The 25,309-nt window shown below is 27.6% G+C and overlaps 2 protein-coding genes across 2 annotated transcripts; both read right to left on the bottom strand.

Moving 5' to 3' along the window:
* Positions 1–289: 289 nt before the first annotated feature.
* Positions 290–7,506, bottom strand: LOC137821199 (lysine-specific demethylase JMJ18-like). The gene is made up of 13 exons (XM_068625674.1): positions 7,421–7,506; positions 6,904–7,062; positions 6,621–6,707; positions 5,944–6,015; positions 5,523–5,600; positions 4,913–5,428; positions 4,597–4,818; positions 3,982–4,143; positions 3,314–3,679; positions 2,098–3,166; positions 1,898–2,001; positions 1,180–1,377; positions 290–914 (listed from the first exon to the last, which is right to left on the bottom strand). The coding sequence occupies exons 3-13, from the start codon at positions 6,660–6,662 to the stop codon at positions 606–608; spliced, it is 3,138 nt and encodes a 1,045-aa protein (XP_068481775.1). The 5' UTR covers positions 6,663–6,707; positions 6,904–7,062; positions 7,421–7,506; the 3' UTR covers positions 290–605.
* Positions 7,507–21,300: 13,794 nt separating this feature from the next.
* Positions 21,301–22,657, bottom strand: LOC137821198 (CASP-like protein 1B1). The gene is made up of 3 exons (XM_068625673.1): positions 22,255–22,657; positions 21,749–21,872; positions 21,301–21,652 (listed from the first exon to the last, which is right to left on the bottom strand). Exons 1-3 carry the CDS (start codon positions 22,491–22,493, stop codon positions 21,413–21,415), a joined length of 603 nt encoding a protein of 200 aa, XP_068481774.1. The 5' UTR covers positions 22,494–22,657; the 3' UTR covers positions 21,301–21,412.
* Between the last annotated feature and the right edge of the window lie 2,652 nt (positions 22,658–25,309).

Raw genomic sequence — 25,309 nt, 5'->3', positions numbered from 1 at the left:
TTCAACATTATCTTTTCTAAAACTATTTTCTCTATCTATTTTCATCATATTTATCCCACATATATTTCCTGCTCACAATAATTGGGTCACAATTTTTTAAATGGTTACATAATTAATGATTATTTGACGTTTGGCAATTTATCACTCATTAAATTGTGGGATTTTTTTATTAAAACCCTTTATGTTCTAAGTAAGATGCAAGGATTTATGTACGCATTGCGTTTTACCTGAGACTAAGATCATACATTCAAAATTTTGAGCTGAAGCAATTGCATTTGAGTATCAGATGTCCCCATGAATTTTCCCCACCTTCTATCATTTATTGTAACACCAGCATTTTTTTCTAAGTATATACAGAAACTTTTAGAGAAAAGGAAAATAATGTAAACCTAAATGCAGCTACAGCTGATGGCTGACCTGAAATGGGTCAATGGATTTTTCCATCTGTGTATAGGTCACTGATGAAGGGCAAGTAGCAAAAATTTATCTCCGCTTCACCCAGAAAAACTCTTCACTTTAACTTTTCTTTGAAAGAATGGATCTAACTATAATGACTAAATCAAATATAACTATCCAGACTCAGAAAGAATTGAGATCTTCATGTTTCATTGACAAGCTTTTCGGATCTCATCCATCAGTGCCATTAATGTCAATTTCCACTCACAGCACCTTGCATCAGAGCTCAGTAACTTATGCAGTGTGCTTAACTCATCAGGGGTTGCCCTTTGTAGTATTGGTTTCATGTCTCCAAGGAAGCTATGCTTAATCAAATTGATACCAAAAATTTTGGTATTGGTATTACCGAAAGGGCTTCTGGAACCGTAGGTGAAGTTATCAACAACACTGCCTGAAGGGGCAACTTTGTGATTCCAGTACTCTACACACATATGACAGGGATCTTGAACTTCGATGGCCTGAGAAAGTATCAAGATGTAATAGAACATCAGAAGCAAGAACATAATTCCAGAGGAATATTCTACAAGAGTCAAGTTTTACCAAATTGTCTCCAAATAAGTTCGGTATCATTCAACAAAATTGGCCATAGTTAAGCTTGTTAATTTAGTTCAACACAATTTGGTAAATTATGGGAATTAGTTTTACATTAGATAATAAACTACACATAAAAGATATTAGTAGCTCAAGTTGGGCTAAAATATAAGATTTATTTGTTTATGTTACCTGAATAATAGATGGTAAAAGGAAGCCAAACATTCTATGACCATTAATGCTTTTCAGGAGCTCTAAGGTAGGAAGTTCTAGTTCACCTAGACTCCTCCGCCTCTTGATTTCATGATGTAATCTCTTCAGAACTGATTCCCAGCAATTATCTGATGAGATATCGGTGAAAGCCTCACTAGGATATTCTTCCATGGTAACCTGAAATACATTTGATGGAACAAGATAGAAATACACATCAATTGAAATCATTTAAATGCAAATAAATTCTACCATAAAGACTCGGATATAGTTAACTAAGTAGTGGTATATAGTAATGTGATTGAGTTTCTTAACCTAAAGAAACAAAAGATTGTCACTATTTATCAGATTCAATAATTTGAGACAATGATGCCACTTCATTTAACATCTAATTATGGAAAAATTAGCAGCCACATTATCCCACCAAGACATAAAGCAATCATACAATATATTTCAAGATGATTTCATGAAGAAAAGTACATAAGGGAAAAGAAATCTTCCTAGATCAAATTATTCTTCACGTTGAATCTACATTCGGGACTAAGAAACTTTGTGTTTTAATTAATATTGGGCAAAATGCATATGGAAATGGAAATGGGCATCTAAAAATGTAAACTACATGGATTCTAATATTACCAAAAAACAGTACCTTGCAAATATATTTTGTTTTCAAAACTAAAACAGAGGTCAGCAACGATACCTTGAAAAGAGGTCCAAGAAATCCAGCATCAATGACTTCAGAAATATAGCTACAGATTATCGTTGGATCAAGAATGCTAAAGAAGAGAACTCTACTCTTGAATCCTTCAAAAGTATATACCATAAAGTAGACATGTTAATTTACAGAAAAATAAATAATCAAAGGTAAAATATAACCCAGAAAAGAACATACGTACATACCCTTTGGATATATTGCCTGCTTACTGCACCACAGCTTTCCATGAACAACAGATCCCAAACTTACAGGCTCGACAGAAGTACTAAACATTCGCACCAAGCAGCTTTCATCTGTCAAATCCATGGGAGTATCTGCAGTGTCTATGGCTCCTTTTGTAAATAGATTGTTGTGAAGTTTCCCTGAATCTGTTTGCAGATCCAGCTCAATTTTTCCACCATCAAATGTACAATAATTGTGAACACCCCTTGAACTTGACGAGAAATCTCTGTTTAGAACAGAAAACGAGTTTGACAAGTTACCCTCCCCACAAAGTTCCATGCTGTCTTCTTCCTTTTTGGCCTCTGAACAGCATACTTTTTGCTCTACTGAAACACCTTGGTTGTGATGATTATCAGCAATATCCAGCACATGATTTTCATTTTCACCAGAGAAAATATCAAGATTCAAATCCAGATAGCCATCCTGATCCATTTTATCTTCCTTGTCAGTGTCGGACTTTTTATCACTATTATTGTCATTGTGACTATCTATACTGTCATATGTTGCACTAGAAGTTACAGGGTGAGACTCAGACTGCACTATCTCAGAAGTAATATGACTATTAGGACTACATGATGTGTTTAAATTTGACCTATCCTTGGTTCTTTCACAGCCAGATAAGCTATCCATTTCTTCACAATTATTGGTTTTGTAGATATCTTTCTCAACGTTTGATTTATCTACGCAAACCTCACTGACATTGGCAGAAACCATTCCGCAGTTTTTATTTGCCCACACCTTAATAGCATGTGATTCTCCTTCTAATGCTTCAAGCAGTTTAGTTAGCTCATTTCTAGTATATCGTAGCAGAACAATTTTTTTCTCCATTCCACATGAGCAGAACAAATTAGCATGCTTAAGACAAGAATATCTGTCAGGAGAGCACTCACAACCCACGGCAGATAGGTGCAAGTCATAGAAGCAAGAGAAACATTCTCTTTCTGTGTGCAAATCAAAGTCACTATTCATCTTGAGCAACTTAAGATTTGTTGGAAGACAATCTAGCCTTTCATCTTCCATCTTTATCCTTGCCTATCACAATAAGGTAACAGAGAAAATAAGTACAGGATAAAATATTTGCATGGTAGCAAAAACTGTAAAATAAACCAAACTTTATGGAGCTTTCAGCATTTGTGGAAGTGGTATGATCGAGTGGAGTGAGGGTGAGAGAATCATTACCTTAACTGCCTTCGTAAGATCTCCATCTTTCCCACAGACACTTTTCCATTTCAAATTTTTTGGAGATTCATTTCCAAGAGCTAGCTCTGTAATGGCCCGTACAGCTTCCAGTGCTGATCCAAATAACAGCTTGTCATGGGACAATGATGTCTTACGGCATTGTAAACTGTAAAGCTCGACAGCATTCTGTCCATGCATTAACCAATCAATAGGAGCCACATTCACTGCCTCAGCACAATTGAAGCCACAATTGAAGCCAGAATGATATGCCCTTGGAAACGTAATAACAAATTCCCCAGAATGCTGAACTGTGCGATACACAGGCACTCCCTCAGATTTAAGAATAGAAGGAGAAAACTGGGTAACCTGCTCAAAGACGAAAATCAAAACCATTAGAATCCCAGTACTTTCCCAAACAGTAAGGTCCAATAACAGCACATCTTATAGCTGTATGATGGCTGTTATTATAATTAGGGATTTGATTTGCATTCAAGACTGACTCCCATTGTACTTTACTTTGTTACTATACATAGTACACATGAGCATACCACTAAAATGCACAACATTAAGATATATTTTTTCTCCATAGAAACAGTAAGGTCCAATAACTTAACATACAACAGTCAATGAGTGAATGCAACAAAGAAAGTACAGGCAGTATATTATACCAGTTCATTTAGTAGATTTGGTTGTTCCTCAAATAAATCAGGCAAGTGGTTCCTCATTGCATTTTCCAAGGCTGATGCCTGGCTTCCAGGTACTCCATACCATACTTTAGGGTCACCCCAGTGCAAATAGTTTAGTGAGTAAAGGTGATGGTCCTCAACATGCTGTTCCAAGAAGCAGGAAAAGACCATAATGTGTTATCTTTCAAGGAAACAGTTAGGATTTAAAAGGAAAGAAATGCAAAATTCAAGATCAAGACAGGTTATTAGATTTATAGTTCAAATATCAAATATATCAACATAAGTAGAATTCAAAATATTGCAAGGGTAAACATTCTTAGTATTCTATTAAATTAAATTATTTAATGAAGAAGAAGCAGCATGTAGCAACCCACTTCATTCTCTATTACTTTTACTTATTTATTTGGTCACCTATAACTAAATGAGAAGTGATCTAAACTAAATAAAAGATGTTAAAAATTTAAGCAAACTTTCATGAAAAATAACTTAAACTTTTCACGTCATGTCATGACAAAAAATTGGCAATATTCCAACTCATGTCTTAACACTTCACCTTATTCATAAATTCAGAGTTGGAAAAAACTTCTCACCACTTACCCAGCAAAATGATGAAAAACACATGCCAACATACAGCCACGGCACTAGAACTCCTGATATGTCACTTCCTTCATAGCTTAGTACAGAACCTGGCAGTCGTGGGAAATTGTTCAGATTCCAACCAGACAGGGCATATTGAGCTGAGTCACTCGTAGTTATGGATGATGCCTTAGGAAAACCACTTCCAAGTGCTCCAGTTTCCAAGTCAGCTCCATAATACACCTACAAAACAATATCACACAGTAACATATATACTGTTTGCACAGTTCTGTAGCAATAAAGACTAATATAGTAGTCAATAGACCATGATTAATACCTCAACCTCATCACTTGGTTGCCCAACAATTCGCCAGTATTCACCTTCAATTTCTTCCTCAGAGGGCTCCCATCTCTTCTGATGATTACTGTCACTAACTGTTCTGTCTCTATCGGCATCTTTCAACCCAAAATAGCATTCCTTAAAATAATCAGCGTAATGCTGAAAGTCTTTAAGCGTGAAGTCCGATCCTGATTGGAACCCAAATTTCTCCTCAGAATCAGACGCATTCTTAGCTTGAGAAGCTGCATTGGCAGGCTTCCTCCTACATGTGCCTGTTTTGGAGAGCCTTCTACGTTTTCGCTTCCTTCCCCTGCACTTTTTCCTCATAGGTTCCCTATTTTGAAGCAAATCAATTTGCTGAATGCGGGTGGGAAATTCAGCATTTTCCCATAGATCTTTCTCCTTAAGAGGACAGGGTGGAACCCAGCAAGCTGGAGGAACAATTCTACATATGCCATGGGGTTCAGCTAGGGGTCGTATCTTTGCTATGTAACTGAGTGTGTCTTCAAATTCCTAATTCAAAAGAGTAATAATAAGAAATCAAATTACTCAAAATACAATATTAGTATACCACAAATATGAAGATGGCTCTAATAGTAACAAGTACTTCGAGAGTCGGATAAAAAACAGGTGCTTCTTCAATTATAGGCCGACATGCTCCTACTGGATCCCATCGAGCTGATACCTGCAACATGCAACAAAAATCCAATTTATGAATAAAAAAGAAAAACAAATCTCTCTCACTCACTCTCTTATACATAGTCATTAATAGTAGGTTTTCATTGCACTATTTTCTTCGATACTAAAAGAAATATGTTAGAAAAACTGAATTTAGTGGTTGACTTGACTTAATTGATATTCCATAACACTTTCAATAAGATCGGTATCGGATTATTGAAGTTAGACTCACCTCGTGGTTAACTAGACAAGTATAGATAGCTCAAAAGAATGCCAAGGAAAATACAAAGTATTGTTCATGGACCGTCAAAGCATTATTCGTTCTCACAATGTAGGACCTTATTGCATACCTTTCTATTTCTCAGACTGTCAGAAGACTCAAGTGCATTGCTATTTTTTGGCTTGCTCCCCAAAGGGTTATCCTGAAAAATATGATTGATAAAGTTGATAAAACTAGCAGCCCCACTAAAAGTAATCAAGGTAAACAATGAATTCAAGCAAAATATAACTAATAATGTTACAAGCCAAATATTGCCAAAGAAATTGGTACAATCAGGTGTAACAGTTTAATGTCAGAGATAAAAATAACCAATGCCACACTGGTGTATGCAATTCCAAAAAGCTAAACAGAGGCAGTACTAGTCATCACCATTTGATGAAAACTTCCTAATCTTCCCAAACCCCGTGAAAGAAAGGAACCATATAGAAAAAAAGTCAGGGTACAGAAAAAAAGTTAAGCAATTACGGAAGGAAATTAACAATTTAAATCATCCTTCTGAGCAGCAGAAGTTAGCTCATCAACTAAACTGCAAGTGTTGAACAACAATAGCTCTCACAAGTGAACAAACAATGTTATGAGCAGAATAAGAAAAGAAGAAGAAAAATCAAGAATAAGATCACCAGCAATTGTGATCCGTAAAAACAGAATAGAAGATTCGAACAGACACGCAAGATAATATAATATTCCAAACAGGCTTCAGAAAATAAAAAAGATGTGTGATACATTGCTAGGGTTTGAAAATTTAACCTCTTTGGCGTCAGAATTTGTAGCCAATTTCAACTGCTCCATTGAGTGCAATATTATGATATGAAAAGACCAATTGAATAATAATGCCTGCAACAAAAACCAGATACCCCTTTTTCATTAGAGTTCACAAAAGATCAAGGGGATAACCCAGAAACAGTTTTCTACTTCTCTACAAGCAAACTAACTGTCAGAAAAAAAAAACGTTAAAAACAGTAAAAAGAATTAATAAAGAAAATTAAGAGGGGAAAAAGGAAGAACAAATGCAGAACATCAAAATACTCACCCAATGCAGCAAATGATAGTTGGGTTCCTTTCACGTTGTGATTGCGTACAAATGAATTAAACTATAAATTCCTTCAGAGATCAACACAGTGAAGAAAACCTAAATGCAAATTCAATTTGCATGTGTATGCAAATTTCTGTGAAACCCCCTAACAATTACCTACAAATTTAAAACAGTACAAAATCCTATGAATCTTGGAATCATATGAAATGCTCAAAAATTCAAACAGTTCCCACAAAATGAAGACAAAACAAAATTAAAAGGAGAAACAGAAACAACAATTGACTGAGTAAATCTCTTTAATTTATTTTGACAGGTGGACTGGGAAACAAAACTATCAAATTAATAATCAATAAAAAGAAATAATGGGAAAGATATATCTCCTCAACAAAAAGTAAAATCCCAATACTTTTCAAAATATTCTATTTAATTCCCTTTATTATTCTACTAAAACCAAAACCATTTTTATTATTTTAGAGAAAAAATATATATTATAGCCTACAAAAAAAATATATACCTTGCATATGACAGAGAGAAAGAGAGAGGTTAAGATACTTCTTTCAAAGGTGCCTTTGCTTCTTCAACTCTTCCACTCCTTTTATTATAACAGTTTTTTTTCTTTCTTTAAAAAATATTATCAAATTCCCTTTTTTTCTATGAACCTAGAAATAAAAAATAAATTTTTAATGTGATAATATAAGAATTAAAAGATATTAAAATAGTATGCAATATCTATTAGGAATCAATAGATTAAAATTGCATACCTATAAAGACTAAATAAATCATCAAATAAATGTTTAATTATAATTTAATGCGCATTTGAATTGAAAAAAATAATCAGATAAAAGAGTAATTATGTTATTGATGCAAAGTATTTATCTTTCACATGTGAGTAATATTCTATTATCTAAATATGAATATATAATACATTTGTGATAGACTAGTTAATTTTTATAATTAATAATAATTTCAAAAGTTATGGTAGCAAGTACTTTGACCAGTTAACAGTATAAAACTCTTTTATATTAAAAGTCCATAATGACTAAATTATAAAATAATTGAATGAATAAAAAATGAAAACCCAAGAAACCATTGATAGCAGGGTAAGTATAAAGATAAAAAAATATATAAAAAAAAAGATAAATAAATGAATAAATAATAAAGATAAAAAGTAGGAGAGAGTAAGAAAGTGAAATGAAGCCGCTCTAACGCACACAGTATTAACGGAAAGTTGTGAAACCAACCAACCAACTCTGTGTACTCTCTCTGCAAACAAAAACACATTCACACAAACTATCTCAACCTAAAAACTGTGGGTCCATTTTTTATTTTTGTTTTTCTCTAAATTAACATCAAACAAAAAACACAAATAACCACCTATTTCATTCTACTTCCTCTAAAAAAAAGCATAATTATTGTAGATGCATGAATGATACATAGCTAATGTTGTAATGACACCACCTGCTGACGTGGTCGAATATTTACTTAGATTGATCTTACACGAATGATATGAGAGAGTCCGATTATTAAGGAATCAGTAATTAATATTTTGAATGGTACAATTAACATCATCATAGGTATAAAATGAGATTAACTTTGCGGTCTACCTTAATACAGGTTATAATCAATGGTTCATTAGAATCCTATAAATATGCACTACATCTAAAATAAACGTACGTGTTATTAAATAATATTTATTACTTTCATTTATCATATATTGAATCCTAATTACAAGTATTCGTTCTAGTTATTCATGATCGAATAGAGTACCATAAGTGACAACATGTACAATTAGCAACATAAATACCTCCGACCCATAAAAAACAGTTATGTATGCTTTTTTTATGTAAATTTGGAGGCACTAACAACTTACTACAACCTATCAAAAAAAAAATTATACCTAATTAGTATAATTTTTAATTTAATATGTTTTCTCCATTTAAACACAATGTTCTTCTTTTATTTTGGGTATAAAAAATTATATTGAAAAAAAATAGTCATATGGTATGTATTTAAGGTTTTAAAAAATATTTAATACACCATTTAAAAAATAAACTTTTTCACTACAAATATTTATGAAGTTAGGTTTATAATATGTAGAGAAGTTAAATAAGCGTTTGATAATTGACTATTGGACACCTTCAAACCTTAGTGAATGCAAGTTGATGGGAGAACTTACGTGGTTGTATTGTAAGTGTGACTTTAGTATCTATAAAGCATGTAATATTTTCTATTCAAAATTATTTTGTTGTTTTGTTTGTTATTTTTTAATTTATGGCTTCGCACTATAGTCAATTTATTTCTTGGTTATTTTAATTTTTATAAAATTATAAATAATTTTCTTGTTCAAGAAGAAAAGTTTATTTTAGTTTTTTTTTTTCTTTGGACAAATTATCTAGACAATAAATATCAAACTTATTTCTTTATATGTCTTAATCAGTTAATGAGTGAGTGAGAATTCTAATATTAAATGTTGTATTATAAATGCTTGTGGTAGGCTTTAAAAAAAAATATTTGAATTATTTGTAATAGTTACATGTAGTTTGGTTTGATAAAGTTTAATATAAATTAATTTGAATCAAACTAAATCAAATTTTTTATTTGATTTAGATTGATTTTGTAGTTTTGTTTTGTGTGTATATATATATATATTATATTTCATTAAAAAATTAATAATTAAAAATTAATTTTAGAGACAAAAAAAAAGTTGTTATGTTATATTATTTTAGAAACTAAAAAAAGTATTGATATCGAAATTAGTTTTTATTATTGATAAATAGTTTATAAATTGGTATCTAATTAGCTACAAAAGTTTTAGCTATCAACTTTAAAATTTAAATAGTTGGTAAGTTAAGACCTTGATAGCTAATTAGATACCAATTTAGAAATTATCTATTAATAAGATATCAATAATTTGTTTAGTCTTTAAAATAGTATATAATTTAGTTAATATATCAACTAATTATTTTTTGTCTCTAAAATTAGTTTTTATTTAATGATTTTCTAGTAGTGGTTTGTGCTATTTTTATTTTTATGATATGATAATGCAATGTTATATTATGATGAATAGTTTCCTTGTATATTACATACTCGTTTCTTGAATATTTTATATAGTATTAAACAATTTGTTTATACAAATTAATAATTTTTTCTTTTTTTATTCATAAAAGAACTAGACTAAAATATAATAGTAATTTGAGTCAAGAGTTGTTACATTTCAAATAATACTTGATATTTTAGTTAAGAGTGATTATGTGTAATATTATTCAGGTTGTTTTAGTCAAGAGTGACTGAAGTTCAAAGAACACTCACTTGTATATTTGGAATATTAATTTGCTTAGTGAAACTTGATCAAGTTGATAAAAAAAATTAGACTTAATCTGCCATTTACAAAATGAGTCAATATAAAAATATTAAGAATAAATCATTTTTCTCCTTAATCTTTTGTTATATTTATATTGCATATTATTTATTTGTAACTAATGTAAGGAGAAACTTGTGAAAAAGTCTTTTAAAAAGTCTTTGTAGATAATGTCTATGTCCTATTAAAGTTGCATTTAATGACGTTTCATCATATACAATTTTTAACAAATTCACTTGATAAGGCATTTGTTCAACTTTTAACTTTGTCAAAACTTTGCAAAAAGTTTTTAAAGTTTTTAAAACATAATTCAAATCATCTCTTGTGTTTTTTTACATATTTTCACACTTAGTCTTTGTTCCGACCTCAAGTCGTTGGGCAGCATCGCTAGGGTCAATCACCGCATTCGAGGTATTGTCTGCTTTGGAGGTCGGTGCTCCGTCACGGTTTTGTCCTTAAAAGGCGCCTCGAAGGGTGAAAGGAGGAGGGAGTATATAAACTGCCCTTGGCCTCGATTCCTGAACGATGTGGAACTGTATTGGCATACGGGAACAGTCTTAATTAGGAGTGACTACATTCCAAATAATACTCAATCTTAACTAATAATGGTTGTTGTCCAAACAATTTTTAATTTACCCAAAAATGTAAGATATAAAGAATACTCACTTTGTATTTACAGTGATAGTTTATCTAATGAAACTTAATTAAATTGATTAAAAATGCAACATTATTTGAGTTTAAAACTAACCATTGTAAAAACATTAAAATGTAAATATTTATTTACTCTCAACTTTATTAGCGTGCATGCCATTTATATGCTATCTAACTCTAAAGAAAGAAAGTATGAGGAATTATATTTGTAAAAATATCTTGCCAGTGCACCTATCAACATAAAATTGTATTTGATTGTTTTAATAAAATATTGATCTTATGAAAACATCTTAACAATGAGTCTATAAATTTAAAACATTGTATTACTATTTTCATCAAGCTCTGCTATTTCAAAATACTACAAATTGTTAATTACAATAAAATCATTGAATAAAAACCAATTTTAAAAATAAAAAATAATTAGTTATTATATTAACTAAATTATAAATAATTTTAGAGATTAAAAAATTTATTGGGTTCCAAATTAGTTTCTATTATTGATAAATAGTTTCTAAATTGGTATCTAATTAGCTACCAAAGTTTTTGCTACCAAATTTAGAATGTAAACAATTGGTAATTAAAACCTTGATAGCTAATTAAATACCAATTTAGAAACTATTTACCAAAATTAGAAACTAATTTTGAAACCAAGTTTTTAGTCTCTAAAATATTTTCTAATTTAGTCAATATAGCAATTAATTATTTTTTGTCTCAAAAATTGATTTTTATTTAATAATTTTCTTGTAGTATTTTCATTACATAATTGAACCTTTCCTACTATTTTTCACATTAACTAAGATGGTAAAAAACTATCAAACATTTTTTTTAAGAAAACCAACACACACACACAAAAAAATTTGAAACTAAACTTTAAGTTTTATTAACTTACTGAGAATATAAATATAGAGAACATAACTTGGTTTCAAGTGATAAATGTGTTGGTAAAATGGAAGCATCACATACAAGAAGATCCCAACTAAGAGTACTATTACAAATTTTTAAAGAGATGACAATGATATGAAATTTGTTTGTCACCAAATCCTTTTTAGGAGATGTCATAAGAGAGAATTAGTTAGTAATTAACTTACCATTTTTAGTAAGTTATTAGAAAATAGTTGGATATAAAGATAACTATTTTTGTTGATTTTGTAGTTAGTTTTTTTGTATTCATTGTGATTCTTTCTTCTTCCCAATAACATTCCATTCAAAACTTTTATCGAGGTTTTCTATTCTTTTGATTCTTCTATTATTGGTAGTCCTCGTTGTGTGTATGCCACATACACATTTACAACTATTCAAAAATATACACACATACCACTCACATGTGTTTTAAATTCAAATAATATTTCTTTTATAATGTATATGAATTGATATATGTTTGCACAAATTTTTCAAAACTTAACATTAATATTTTATAAAATATTTTTTTTCTTCATAAATTAAAAAATTAAATTTTAAAGTAATTATATAAAAAAATTACAAATTAATTTATGGTGCATAAACTAATTTTACTTAAAAAAATATTTCATTTTTTATATTTTTAAAATCTCACTACAAAAAAATCATGAAATAGAAACCAATTTTAGAGACAAAAAATAGTTAGTTGTTATAGTGATTAAATTAGAGATCATTTTAGAAAAAAAAAATTGGTTTCTAAATTAGTTTCTATTATTAAATAGTTTCTAAATTGGTATCTAATTAGCTACCAAGGTTTTAACTACCAATTATTTAGATTATAAATTTGGTAGCAAAAACTTTGGTTGCTATTTAACAATAATAGAAACTAATTTAGAAAAAAAAAATATTTTTAGTCTCTAAAATAATATTTAATTTAGCTACTGTAACAACTATTTTTTTTTATCATAGAATTTTTTTTAATGATATATATCATATACTACTTAATGGTTTTATTTTAAAAAGATGTTTGAATAAATTTTTTTATGAAAAAGTTTATTGGACTCATCTTACCCACTATCATACTATTCATAAATATGTAATCTTATGACATACGTGTTCATAAGTCTTGACATCAATTTTGTAAGATTGAGCTAATTAAAATTCACTTTTTAATATAAAAAAATTAATTTTTATATAACTTCAAATTAGTTAGGTTATGCATAATTTAATCATAATTGTATGCTCTTTTTCATGTATGTTGCAACGCAATTTTTTTTGTTCAATTTGGAATTTCCTGTTTTTAAATTTTGGAATAAAAAATCTAATATAAATAATAAAAGAAGACTACTATTAATGTTGAGCGTGATGTATATATATATATATATATATATATATATATATATATATATATATATATTATTTTTTATTTTTTTATTTTTTATTTTTTGCATACGTAAATTCTAGTTGTAAAAATAGGTAGTTTTATTTTCCGAAAATGAAGAAAAAGTAAAAAAAATATATGGTTAGTATAAAAAATGGTCTACTAAGAAAATGCGAAAGTGAATGATATCGAAAAGTAATGAATTATAAATTAAGGAACAAGTTCCAATTCCATAAAGAATATAGAGAATAATAAAAAAAAGACTTTCTTTGTCCAAATTAATTTTTCAAAATAGCTGAAGTAAGCTTAAGATTTCAATAATCGAAAGTTGATAAGCAAGTAAGTAAACAATTAAAGAGAATTGGTTCAATAATACCAAAAAATTGGAATACTAATTTCTTTAAATATTTACTTTTTAATATGTACATAAGCTAAATTGATTTAAAGGAGCTATTTGTTATTTTATTTTTATTCTTCGTTTTTTAAATATTTTATAGGAAAAATTGTCTACATATGTTTTAAAAATAATACTTCATCATATATTGTATATGTAAGTTTTAAGAATATGCAAGAGTTATATTCAAGTCATGATTTTAAAACCTAAATCTATAAGACCTCTCTATAAGAAAGTACCTCTTTCATAAAAAAATAAATAAAAAGTATAAAAGTTGGGTCTAATAAAATCATTGAAATAAAAAGTATAAAAGTTGGGTCTAATAAAATCATTGAAATAAAAGTTGTAAAAATGTTTTTATAAATAATATAATACATTTACATTCAGACAAATAAATTAAAACTTCATGTAATAATCAATTCTTATATTATAAATGACTTAAGTGAAGGAAATATCATGTTTGTTTACCTTCAAAAGACACAAAAATAATATAAGAAACTACACATTTTTGTAGTGCATGTGGTCAACAAAATAAAAAAAAATAATTAATTATGTTTGCACATAATTCATTGTATTCGCATATAATTCATTGTGTTGTTTTTATTTTACTCTTTTACATTCAAAACCGTGATAGAATTAATAATCTTGTAAATTTATTTTCTTAATTTTTTTAACATATTTTAAAGATAATAAGAGTAATACATAATTAATGAGAGATATGATAAAAAATTTAAGACGTTCGGTTTAAATAATAATCAAGATTATATAAATAAAAAAATATTATTTCATCTTAAAATATCTCTTCTATCAACAATTAAATGAAAAAGTATTAAAGTGTGATTCTTATAAAATCTGTATTTAAAAAATTATAAAAAATCTTACAAAGGACCTATAGAGTTGTGCTATATTAAAACTCACAAAAAGTTATATTAGTATCTCATGTGATGGTGTTTGCATTAGAGACATGCTTTATTTATAATGTGTTATTTTTAACTCAATCGTATAAAATCATCTTATAAAGTGAAGTTTCTACTCATTTATATACTATAAAATGTTTTTATTTTTAATCCATGTGAGATCTCCAACACACATCGTCACGTTGAAACTACCAATTCGTACGTGAGATTATATATTTATAAATGATTCAATAACAGGTGGCATGATAAGAACTTGATAATGAGCAAAAACTTTAGGCTTTTGGATGATCTTCTTGTTCACATTTTTGTTTCTCAGTGAATCTAGTTCAAGAAGGAATACCATTCACATGGAACATCTTACTTTGATTCTTAAACGATTGACTTAATTCCTATGAACTTTGTCTAAGGTTGGAAGTACATGTGTTATTTTAATTCTAAATATACCCAATGTTTTTAGGATGGATTCTAAATATACCCAATGTTTTTAGGATGGAATGCTGAACATGAAGATTTTGATACTATAGTAGAGTTATTATAATTGAAAGTCCTAATCCACATATGACATACCGTCTATCATTAAGTCAACTTTGACAAAAGTCGATTTCATAAAATTCAATTAAATTTAAAGTCTAATTTTTAATATAATATCAACCTAACTCAATCTTACAAAATCAACTTAAAGTTAAGTTACATATTATAAAATATTATTATTTTTAGTTAATATAGATTTTCTAACCACATCTATACACATTTCTTCTTCAAATAATCACAAATTCACTTTCTATTTTTATTCTATCATCCAAATTAATCATTATTAATATTAAGGGTATATTTACTTTCGTTGATGGAAGAAAGAGGATAAGGAAAGCAGTGATGTGACACTATACAACCCTCTTTAAACAAAAGTTAAAAAAAAGCACACATTTGTTTTGTCTGTACAAAATATAAGAAAATAATTGACATTTTTATTATATAACTGACTACGTTTTTATTTATTTATTTATGTTGAATAATACAATATAATCTTATCTCATAAATTTAAATATAAATAATATAATAATAGAAGTATATAAATAATAAAATAAATAAATAAAAGAATATTATAACAAAAATATTCTCTTATCATTTTTCTCTATCTTTTCTACTTAAAACAGGTTTTATTTTCACTTATTTTTTTTTCTTTCTATTTTTGAATCTAAATAAAACATAGTTGTAGAGGGTTAGTGGTTACGAGTGTAGGGTCGGTCCTATAAATGTAGGTTGTGGTATTAAAGTGTCCTTATAATAGAAAGGTTATTAGGTCTAACCAAATGCCTTGTGATAGGTGATAGTATTCAGGAATATGGTTGGACCATATTTTCATGCCATAACTTTTTTCAATGAATTTTTAAAATAATAAGAAATTTATTTAAGACCTGAAAACTACATCTTCATAAATACTTACAAAACATTACACTTATTTTACTTGAAAAAGATTAATGATTGTGATTTTTAAATGAGGAATATTAATTTGTTTCACTTAATTAAAACCTATAACTTATTTTGTGGCTAAAAAGAGAGGACATACAATAACATATTATCTTGAGTAGATAACATATCATAATTTTATTTTATATTTTATTATCTTATTACCATCTTACCTATAGCCTTAAAGACAATTATAATATAATTACATATTCTAGGAAGAATAGGTAAATTATTTTTTAAAACTATAATTATCAATTTCATCTATTAATTATTCTTCTTCTTATTATTTATTGTGAGTGTTATAAATACACATTGGTGCAGAAAAACAAAACGAGTGCAACTATTTTACATTTATAAGGGCGGCTATATAACCGCATTTGATGAACATGCATTTGTAAATGGAATAGATAAGAATGCGGCTATATATATAGTCGCATTCGTAATAGTCGCATTTATAAATCGCATTTACGAGAGGCATTTAGGGTTTATTTTCTTTTTCGTTGTTGATTGAGTTTTTAATCAAAGTTATCAACTTTGATCTTTTCCGAATAACATGGTCATTATTTTAGCATTTCTTTTGATCTCTTGGTGCATCCATATTATACATTTTAGTATTTCATCCCAATGGAAGTCCAAAATATGCAAATAAAAATTCTCTAATGAAACGCAAATATATGACGGAGCAAGGCGGCAACAACGACGAGGAAGGCACAACAGAAAGTGCAAACAAAAACCTTCCCAAGCATGACCTTAGCAATAACATAAGACAAAACATAAGAGAAATGCAAAACATACAAAAATCAATGGTGAAGAAGAAGAGAGGAAGACAATGCTTACCAATGGCACGAAGACAATGCAAAGAAGAGATGAAGAAAAGAGGAAACACAGTTAATGGATGAAGCACATAAGAGAAACGAAGCATAAGAAAAAGGAGAGTATTAAAACATAAGTGACGCTGTACAAATAACCGCTCTTGTAAATTCAAACGTTTGATTTACAAATGCGGCTTTACTAATAGCCACACTTGTAAATGAACTTAATTACAACAATGACACTACATTTTTTATAAAAGCGTGTTTGAACGCAAAACCGCACTAAATAAATCACATTTGTTTATACATTGCACTAGTGACATTAACTCTGAAAACAATAATTACACCTAGAGTTATTAAAATTGATTTTATCAGAAAGTCAAAAAAATCAATCACCATATCCCAATCCATACTTTTGTGATTTAGGTTTATAGGTTTAGTTTAAGCAACACCCATTTTTATAGCTTTATACATCATTAAATAAATTATTAGATTATTGGATTTTAACTTTTTAATTTTTGACCATGTCATTCATAAAATTAAAACAAGTTTTTAACTAATGTTATTAATAATAAATGACAAAAATAACTAATGTTATTAATAATAAATGACAAAAAAAAAGGTTGAGAGTTTAAAATGTGTGATAGAGAACAATTCATAATAAATATATGACTTCTGCATAATAAGTACAAAACATATATATTTAGAAGTTCATAAGTAAAAAAAAATAAGTTGAATATTTCTTAAAAGAATGTCCCAGAAAAAATCGATCAATATTTTTTTTATCAGCTAGAAGATACCATATATTATGTTGGAATAGTACATTCCAGTTGGTTTAAGTAGAAATAATATAAAATAAAGTTATGTTTTCTCTATCATATTTATAATAAGTTTGACATGTAAACTTTAAGTGTATTATGAATTATAAATATGAAAATAAATAAAATTATTATTATTCAAATATTAAAAATACTAATAAATATCTGAATAAGAATTATAATTAATTATTATATAAATTTTTATAATTTAAAAATAATTTGAATTAACACAATAATAATATTTATTTTATTATTAAGATCAAAGTATATTATTATTTTATTGTATCATATTTTATTTTACTTTTATATTAAATTAATAAAAAAATTTAATTATGATTTATTCAAGATAAATTAGTATAACCTCGCTACTTTAGTTACCAATTTGACCTAAAAATATTTTGTATTAAATTTTAAGAGACAATTTCACCTGAAATTGTTAAATTTTTCTTCTCTTTTCAAATACATCATATTTCAAAATGTTTTATAAGCTTTATTCAAATATATGTTTCTGAACTTTTTATTTTAGTTGGTAGTAGAGTTAGTTTCATAGGATTAATTATTCCTTTTGAAAATTTTGGATGATATGGTTGTCACATTGATATGGCGAGTGTGGTAAAAATATGAAGATATTTTTAGTTTTTGATCAAAATAATATTGTTTAGATTCAAAAGTGCGGAATTATAAATAAGCACATTTCTAACATCCTAACAATACATCTAACTATTATAATACAGGTTCTACATATTTTTATACAAGCTTGAGTTTTTCAAAACATTCCTAATACATGATTAAGACTTATAGAAATACAAATATTTACAATATAAAGTTCAAAAGAAATCCTAAAGCTTTCCGGGACCTCCAACACCTATATGATCATTTGCTTGTGTACATATAGTACTGTCATTGTAGTTCACAACACAATAAGAAAAGTAAGGGTAAGCTAGTGAAAATAAAATTTATAATATACACAATTAAATCAAAAGAAAAAACCAAATTACATGAATCAATTTCTCAATTATTCAATCTTCTTCAAATCCCAACATAAAAAATCATATAAATCTCACATGGATCTACACATTTAGGATATTCAACAAACAAAATAATATTTGACGTCTTTTGGAAGACCCGTATTAAGTAAGTTCTACCAGAGACTAACACCTGATCCAAATATTATCAGCGAATCCAACAAAAAGGACCGAAGTAAGTTCAATACAACCCAAGACGTGTATCTCATACGTCACAGTGTGCATGAACTCCCACATTAGCTTTTCACAACTTGATATCACTAGTATAGAATAACTCATTAATGACGGTTAAAAATGATATATAAAGACGGTTCCCAAACCGTTGTTATTGCGTGTGTCATTATAAATCATCGGTTTATAACGACGGTTCTAGAACCGTCATTATAAACCCACATAAACGTGCAAGTAAAAAAAAGTAAATAAATTAAAAAATAAAAAATACACTTATAATGACGATTTTAGTCTGGAACCGTCGTTATAACTGCCTATGAAGGCTTTTAAAGTCGATTTCAGTGGGAACCGTCGTTATAAGTGTATTTTTTTAAAGAAATATTTTTTATTATATAATCTCTCTAATATTGCATAAAATATCAAATTCCTAGAACATATCAAAATTTCCAGATCAATAATGCAAGTAATATCACCACCTCGTATCATAACTTAAATATTAAAGTGTACAAAAAGTTCTATAAATATATTGAAAAGGTTTACGTCATTATAAAGTGTTATATATGGTTATCTTAAGGTGCATCCAAGTGAGTTTCTTTCCATTTGCACTTGCACTTCTCCCCCCACTCAACATGTTATATCTAAGAATAAGTACTGAAATAATAAGATTTCATGTTAGAACACACATAACAAATTTGTGAGTAATGTATACGAATGTAATGCAATGTAATTATAGTGGTTTGATAAATCTCTAATTTATACTAAAAAAATGATGAAAATTTTTAGAATTTTCTGATAAGTGTAAGTATGAGAACTAAAACATCAAAATATCTAAAAAAAATACCTAAATATACTAAAAAATAAAAAAAATGATAGTAAATGATGGATTTTTGGAATTTAGTGATATAAAAATTTACTTATATCACTAAAAAAAAATCATGAAATAGAAATCAATTTTAGAAACAAAAAATAATTAGTTGTTATAGTGACTAAATTAGTTGTTATAGACAATTTTAGATACTAAAAAAAATTTTGGTTTCTAAATTAGTTTCTATTATTGTTAAATAGTTTCTAAATTGGTATCTAATTAGCTACTAAGATTTTAACTACCAATTATTTAGATTCTAAATTTGGTAGCAAAAACCTTGGAAGCTAATTAGATACCAATTTAGATACCATTTAACAATAATAGAAATTAATTTAGAAACCAAAAGTTTTTTCGTTTCTAAAATGGTTTTTAATTTAGTCATTATAGCAACTAATTGTTTTTGGTCTCTAAAATTGGTTTTTATTTCATGATTTTATTGTAGTGTACGTAATAAATTGATAACTCTCTCACTTATCATATCTTTAATATTACTCAAAAGAAAGCTCAAAATGTTCACAACACTTTTTAGAATGAATAAATAAGTATTGAAAACAAAGTTAGGAATATTCAACATAGTTTTTGAATATTCTAATGCTTTGCATATTTGGAGTTGAGTTCAACAAATTTTTACTTTTCATTTATCTAATAAGGATGATCTTCTTTCTTTTATTAAGAGTGATGGTAGTCCTTTGGTTAAATTGATTAAACTTGTTGTGATAACTTTTTCTATTTGAATTATATGACGTTTGATGAATTATGCTAGATTTCAGGTTAAGATTGAGGTTTCTAAGGTTATTTCTGTAATTAAAGATTTAACTTGTCTAGTGGGAAATTTCGTCTAAAGCTTCAATGAAGAATGATATTTTGGATTTCAACGTGATTAAGTTTTTCGATATTAATACTCGTAGTGGTAAAGTTCTTCGTCCTCTTCCTGTTAGATGGGTTAAAATCCATCAGGCTGAGTTAAAATTAACACTGATGAGGCAGCTAGGGGTATCATAGTCTTGCTACTTGTGGATGTATTTTCCATGGGAGTGTGAAGGAGTTTATTGGTGCTTTCTCTGCGTTTCTTGAAGTTCAAACTGCTATGGTTGCTGAGTTTTATGGAGTTATACATACTATGGAGGAAACTCAAAAGATGAAACTTATTAATGTCTGACTTGAATGTGATTTTGCCTTGGTTTGTGCTGCGTTTACTGCTAGGAATGCGTTTATTGGTAGGACTAATGTTCTGTGAATGCTTCGAAATCGATGAAATACTTGTCTTAAGTATTGTGAGAAATCAGGTTTAGGGTTACTCATATTTTTTGTGAAGGGAATGCATGTGCTGATAAGTTGACTAATTTAACATTTATTCATAGAGACATTGGTATAATAGGCCTTCCATCTAGTTTGTTCTTAGAATTATTTATGAATAGGTATAGTCTATCTATGTATCATTTTTGTTAACATATGAGTTTTGGTCTAGTCCCCCATATTTTTGTATTTTTTTTTAATAATAATACTTTTTTCATGTGATGGTAGATGATTGTTGTTACTATCACCAAAATGTCAAGTTGTATAGTAATGTCTAACATAAAAGTTTTTATAAAAAAAAATTAAAAATATAAAGAAAAACAATGTCATAAATAGAAGGACTAAAAAGAAAACTGATAGAAACTATTTAAAGCAGGGAAGCCAACATATGATATAGAAAAAAGTTACAGAAGCAAGCAACATGTTTATTTGTTGTATACGATGATGTGTGATGTTATGGAGAGGCATGGTTAATGCGATTAGGCTTGAGCAATTTGATGATGGACATGACTGAAATAATGAGGAGGAGAATGAAGCCAAGGAAAGAGACAGCAAGAGCAGCAGCACTTCTGTTGCAATAGCTTTCAAATTTGTCACATATCTTGTCCCATCTTGCATGTGAATTCCCATTTTTTCCCAATTCAGACATGAATGCTGCTGCACCATCTCCAGCTGAGGCCACAGCCATTGCCATCTTCACCAAAATTATAACACATCATTTTTCATTCACTACTTTCAAACAACAAACATTTTCAATAATAATATAATAAAGAACAGGTTTACACAGTACCATGTCTAATATTGCAATGAGCACAAGCCTGAGTCCTTTATAATCATATTGGGGTCCCAAGACCTCCATTGCTATCATCACCAAGTTATGCAGACTGGCATTTGCATTGGCTACAACAAAGAACCTGCATCACCACCAATCATCTCATCATCACAACAAATATGCAACATGAAAATAAACTGTAATAAAAATTTAGGTCAAATTACGTATTTTAAGTCTAACTCAATCTTATAAAAACAATTCGTAAAATGATAAGATCGACAAACTATAACTGTGATATATATATTCTAAATGGTTGTGATATCATATTAAAAAATAAACTTAACCAAGTTTAGTTAAATCCTATAAAACTTTCTTAGAACGTGAAATTTGTATTTATTTATACTACAGAATATTTTTATCTTCTAGTCCATTAGGAATCTTTGAATATAGTAAAAAACATTTACACAGAGAGTTTCAAAGCTAATTGAGAATAGAATGATAGGTTTAAGTGATTGCAGACTTACACAAAAGCTGGAGTTTGGTTAAACTTTGCAGCAAGAGATGCTCTTATTGGGGTGGTACCAACGGTGGCAACTACGAAGCTTTTGGTCTGTTTGTTGAGAGCCATGACAAGTGTTGCAGAAGCAGTGGCCAAAAATGCAACCACTCTGAGGGACAAAACAACCCAATCCTTCTTCTTTGCCTTTGCCTCTGCAACTGCACTCAAACCAACCTCAACTTTTTCTCCATTTTCTGAGGCCATTCTGCTAATTAAACACTCACAAAATTATACTGATTATGTGATGATGCTAAGGTTATTATATAGACAGGGACAGTGAAATTGGTCAACCATATAATTTGTTAAGTCTAAGAAGCGAAGTGAGGGTTCTTTGTGAGGATTTCTTGGGTGGTGTAACCAACACAAAACTTCAGGTGGTTGCTGGTTGGTGAAGAAATACTACACATTGCACCAAAAATTAATCATTTAACTTTCACCTTTTCGGAACTATTTACCTTAATTTAACACAAAACATTATTCTATTCCAATTCGTAGGTAAAGAAGGTTTTCCTACCACATGTTTTCTGCAACTATCATAGCTTACACAGTAAAAATTTAACTTTTTCATTACCAAAAATCATCATCCGAACATCATAAAATAAAAACTAATTTTAGAAATAAAAAATAATAATCACTATATTAGACATTATTTTATAAATTAAAAAAAATATGTTTTAAATTAATTTTTATTATTGTTAAATAGTTTCTAAATTGGTATCTAATTAGTTACAAGGTTTTAACTACAAATTATTTAGATTCTAAATTTGGTAGCAAAAACTTTGGTTGTTAATTAGATACCAATTTATAAACCATTTAATAATAATAGAAATTAATTTAGAAAACAAAAATATTTTTAGTCTTTAAAATAATTTTTAATTTAATCATTATAACAACTAATTATTTTTTATTTCTAAAACTAGTTTCTATTTCATGATTTTCTTGTATTGATCATCTTCTCAAAATGTTATCATATTAAAAAATCACTAAGAAAAAATTAATTTTAAAAACAAAACTAATTAATTGTTATATTAATTATATTAAATACTATTTTAAAAACAAAAAATTATTAATATTAAATTAATTTCTATTATTGATAAATAAATTTTAAATTAATATTTATTAACATTTTAAAAGCTAATTTAATAATTATATAAAAATCAATTCGATTCGATAGCATGAAATGAATAACCTTTTTACAAGATCTATTTGAAGACCTCGAATTTTCATTCTAAAATAATATCAGGCAAATGACTTCTCCAATAGTATTCTTTTCATTCTAAAATAAGATAAAATGAGTGTTTATAATTTTGAAATATACTAGTTGGGGTAATGAACCAATTTTATGTTTTTTTTTTGCAAATTTTTTTTGTCTTAGTCGTTTTAATTTTTTTATTTTTTTTATAGTTTAGAAATATATTACTTTTAGTCCGTCAAATGTTATTTAAATTACTTTTCTTTCGTTTATAAAGTTTTGTATGAATAATTTCAAAGACTAAAAGTCTTGCATTTTAAAATTAGAGAAACTAATAATAAATAACTTATAGGAACTACCAAACTTTGAAAATTAGAAGGATAAAACAATATTTTACCTTCTAAAATATTACCATTTAAGGATATAATATATTAAATAAGAAATATTGAAGCAGGAAAGAGGTCAATACAGTTGTCTGTACTTTTTATTAATTCAATTGTCGAATTCAAAGTATGTCTGGGGAAGACTGGTTTTCCAGATTTTAGTAATTTGTTAGATTAAAAGGTTGTTATTTTTTTTATAATAGTTGAAATTTGTATAAAAAATTTATTTTAAAAAATAAATTATTCTTATAAATCTAAACATTTGTTCACAACTAAAAAATTATTAAATAAAACTAATAATTTTTTAAAATAATAATAAATTACTATGACTAAATTTGATATTATTTTATAAACTAAAAAATTATTAATATTTAATAATTTTTTATTAAATTTATAAAAAATTAAATAACTAAATTATTAATTTAAAAATTTATAACTTTTTATTAATAATATAAACTACTTTAGATAATAATAATTTTTAGTTTATAAAATAATATATAATTTAGTTAATATGTTAGTTTCTAATTTTCATACTTTGAAATAATTTTTTTTTCTTTTAACTTAATAATACTTATTTTTCTTCCATAAATTTGATTTTTTTTTAATTTTTTCAAATAAAATTAAATATAAACCTGAAAGGCTAATCTTGTTAGTTTTATAGTAATTTTTTTATTTTTATTTTCAGTTATGTATTTTAGCAGTTATTATATACAAGGTATGATGGCATACCATTGTTAGGTTTTTGTGAGCAATTATTATGTCAAATTTGTATAGAAAATGTTCCCTAATAAAGAACTGGGTAGCAGGTCGTTTCACAGACTTGTTCTTGGTCACAATTTCTGCTTTGATTTTCTGTTTAATCAATATTTATCATGTTTAAATAAAAAGTAATCATTACAAGAAATAATAACATATTTATATATAAAATAATACACTGAAAATGCTTTTAATATAATATAATTTAATATATTTAAATTGATGAATATATAACTATTGGTCGAAAAGTAATTTTGTAGCACATTTTTTGTTGAATTAAAATAATATTCGTGTTTTATTCTTATGTTGATTGTCCATTGTTTTTATTACATATATATCTTCAGGAGTTACGTAGCTACATTGTGTTATAATTTTTAATGTTTTTAAAATAAATAAATAAATAAAATATATAAATTATTATTTAAAATATAGTTAAAAATGAAATTAAGCAATCAGTACTTAAAAAAAAACAGTATGCTCTGCTAAGAACCAAATAATCTCTTGTAAGATAGATATTATTTTTTAAGGTCAAAATGTCCTATTTCTGTTATGAGTTTGTGTATAAGAACATATATGGGAATTGAATGGTAATAGAAACAAAATATGTACACCACTGGATGATAAAATGAAGCAGATATGTTATTTATGACTCATGAAAGCAACTTCAGCTGCATCTAGGCATGATTAAA

Source organism: Phaseolus vulgaris, chromosome 9 (genome assembly GCF_000499845.2).
Source record: "Phaseolus vulgaris cultivar G19833 chromosome 9, P. vulgaris v2.0, whole genome shotgun sequence".
Taxonomy (NCBI): Eukaryota; Viridiplantae; Streptophyta; class Magnoliopsida; order Fabales; family Fabaceae; genus Phaseolus; species Phaseolus vulgaris.
Note: the sequence above shows the minus strand (reverse complement) of the source record. Positions and strands in the feature narration are given on the sequence as shown.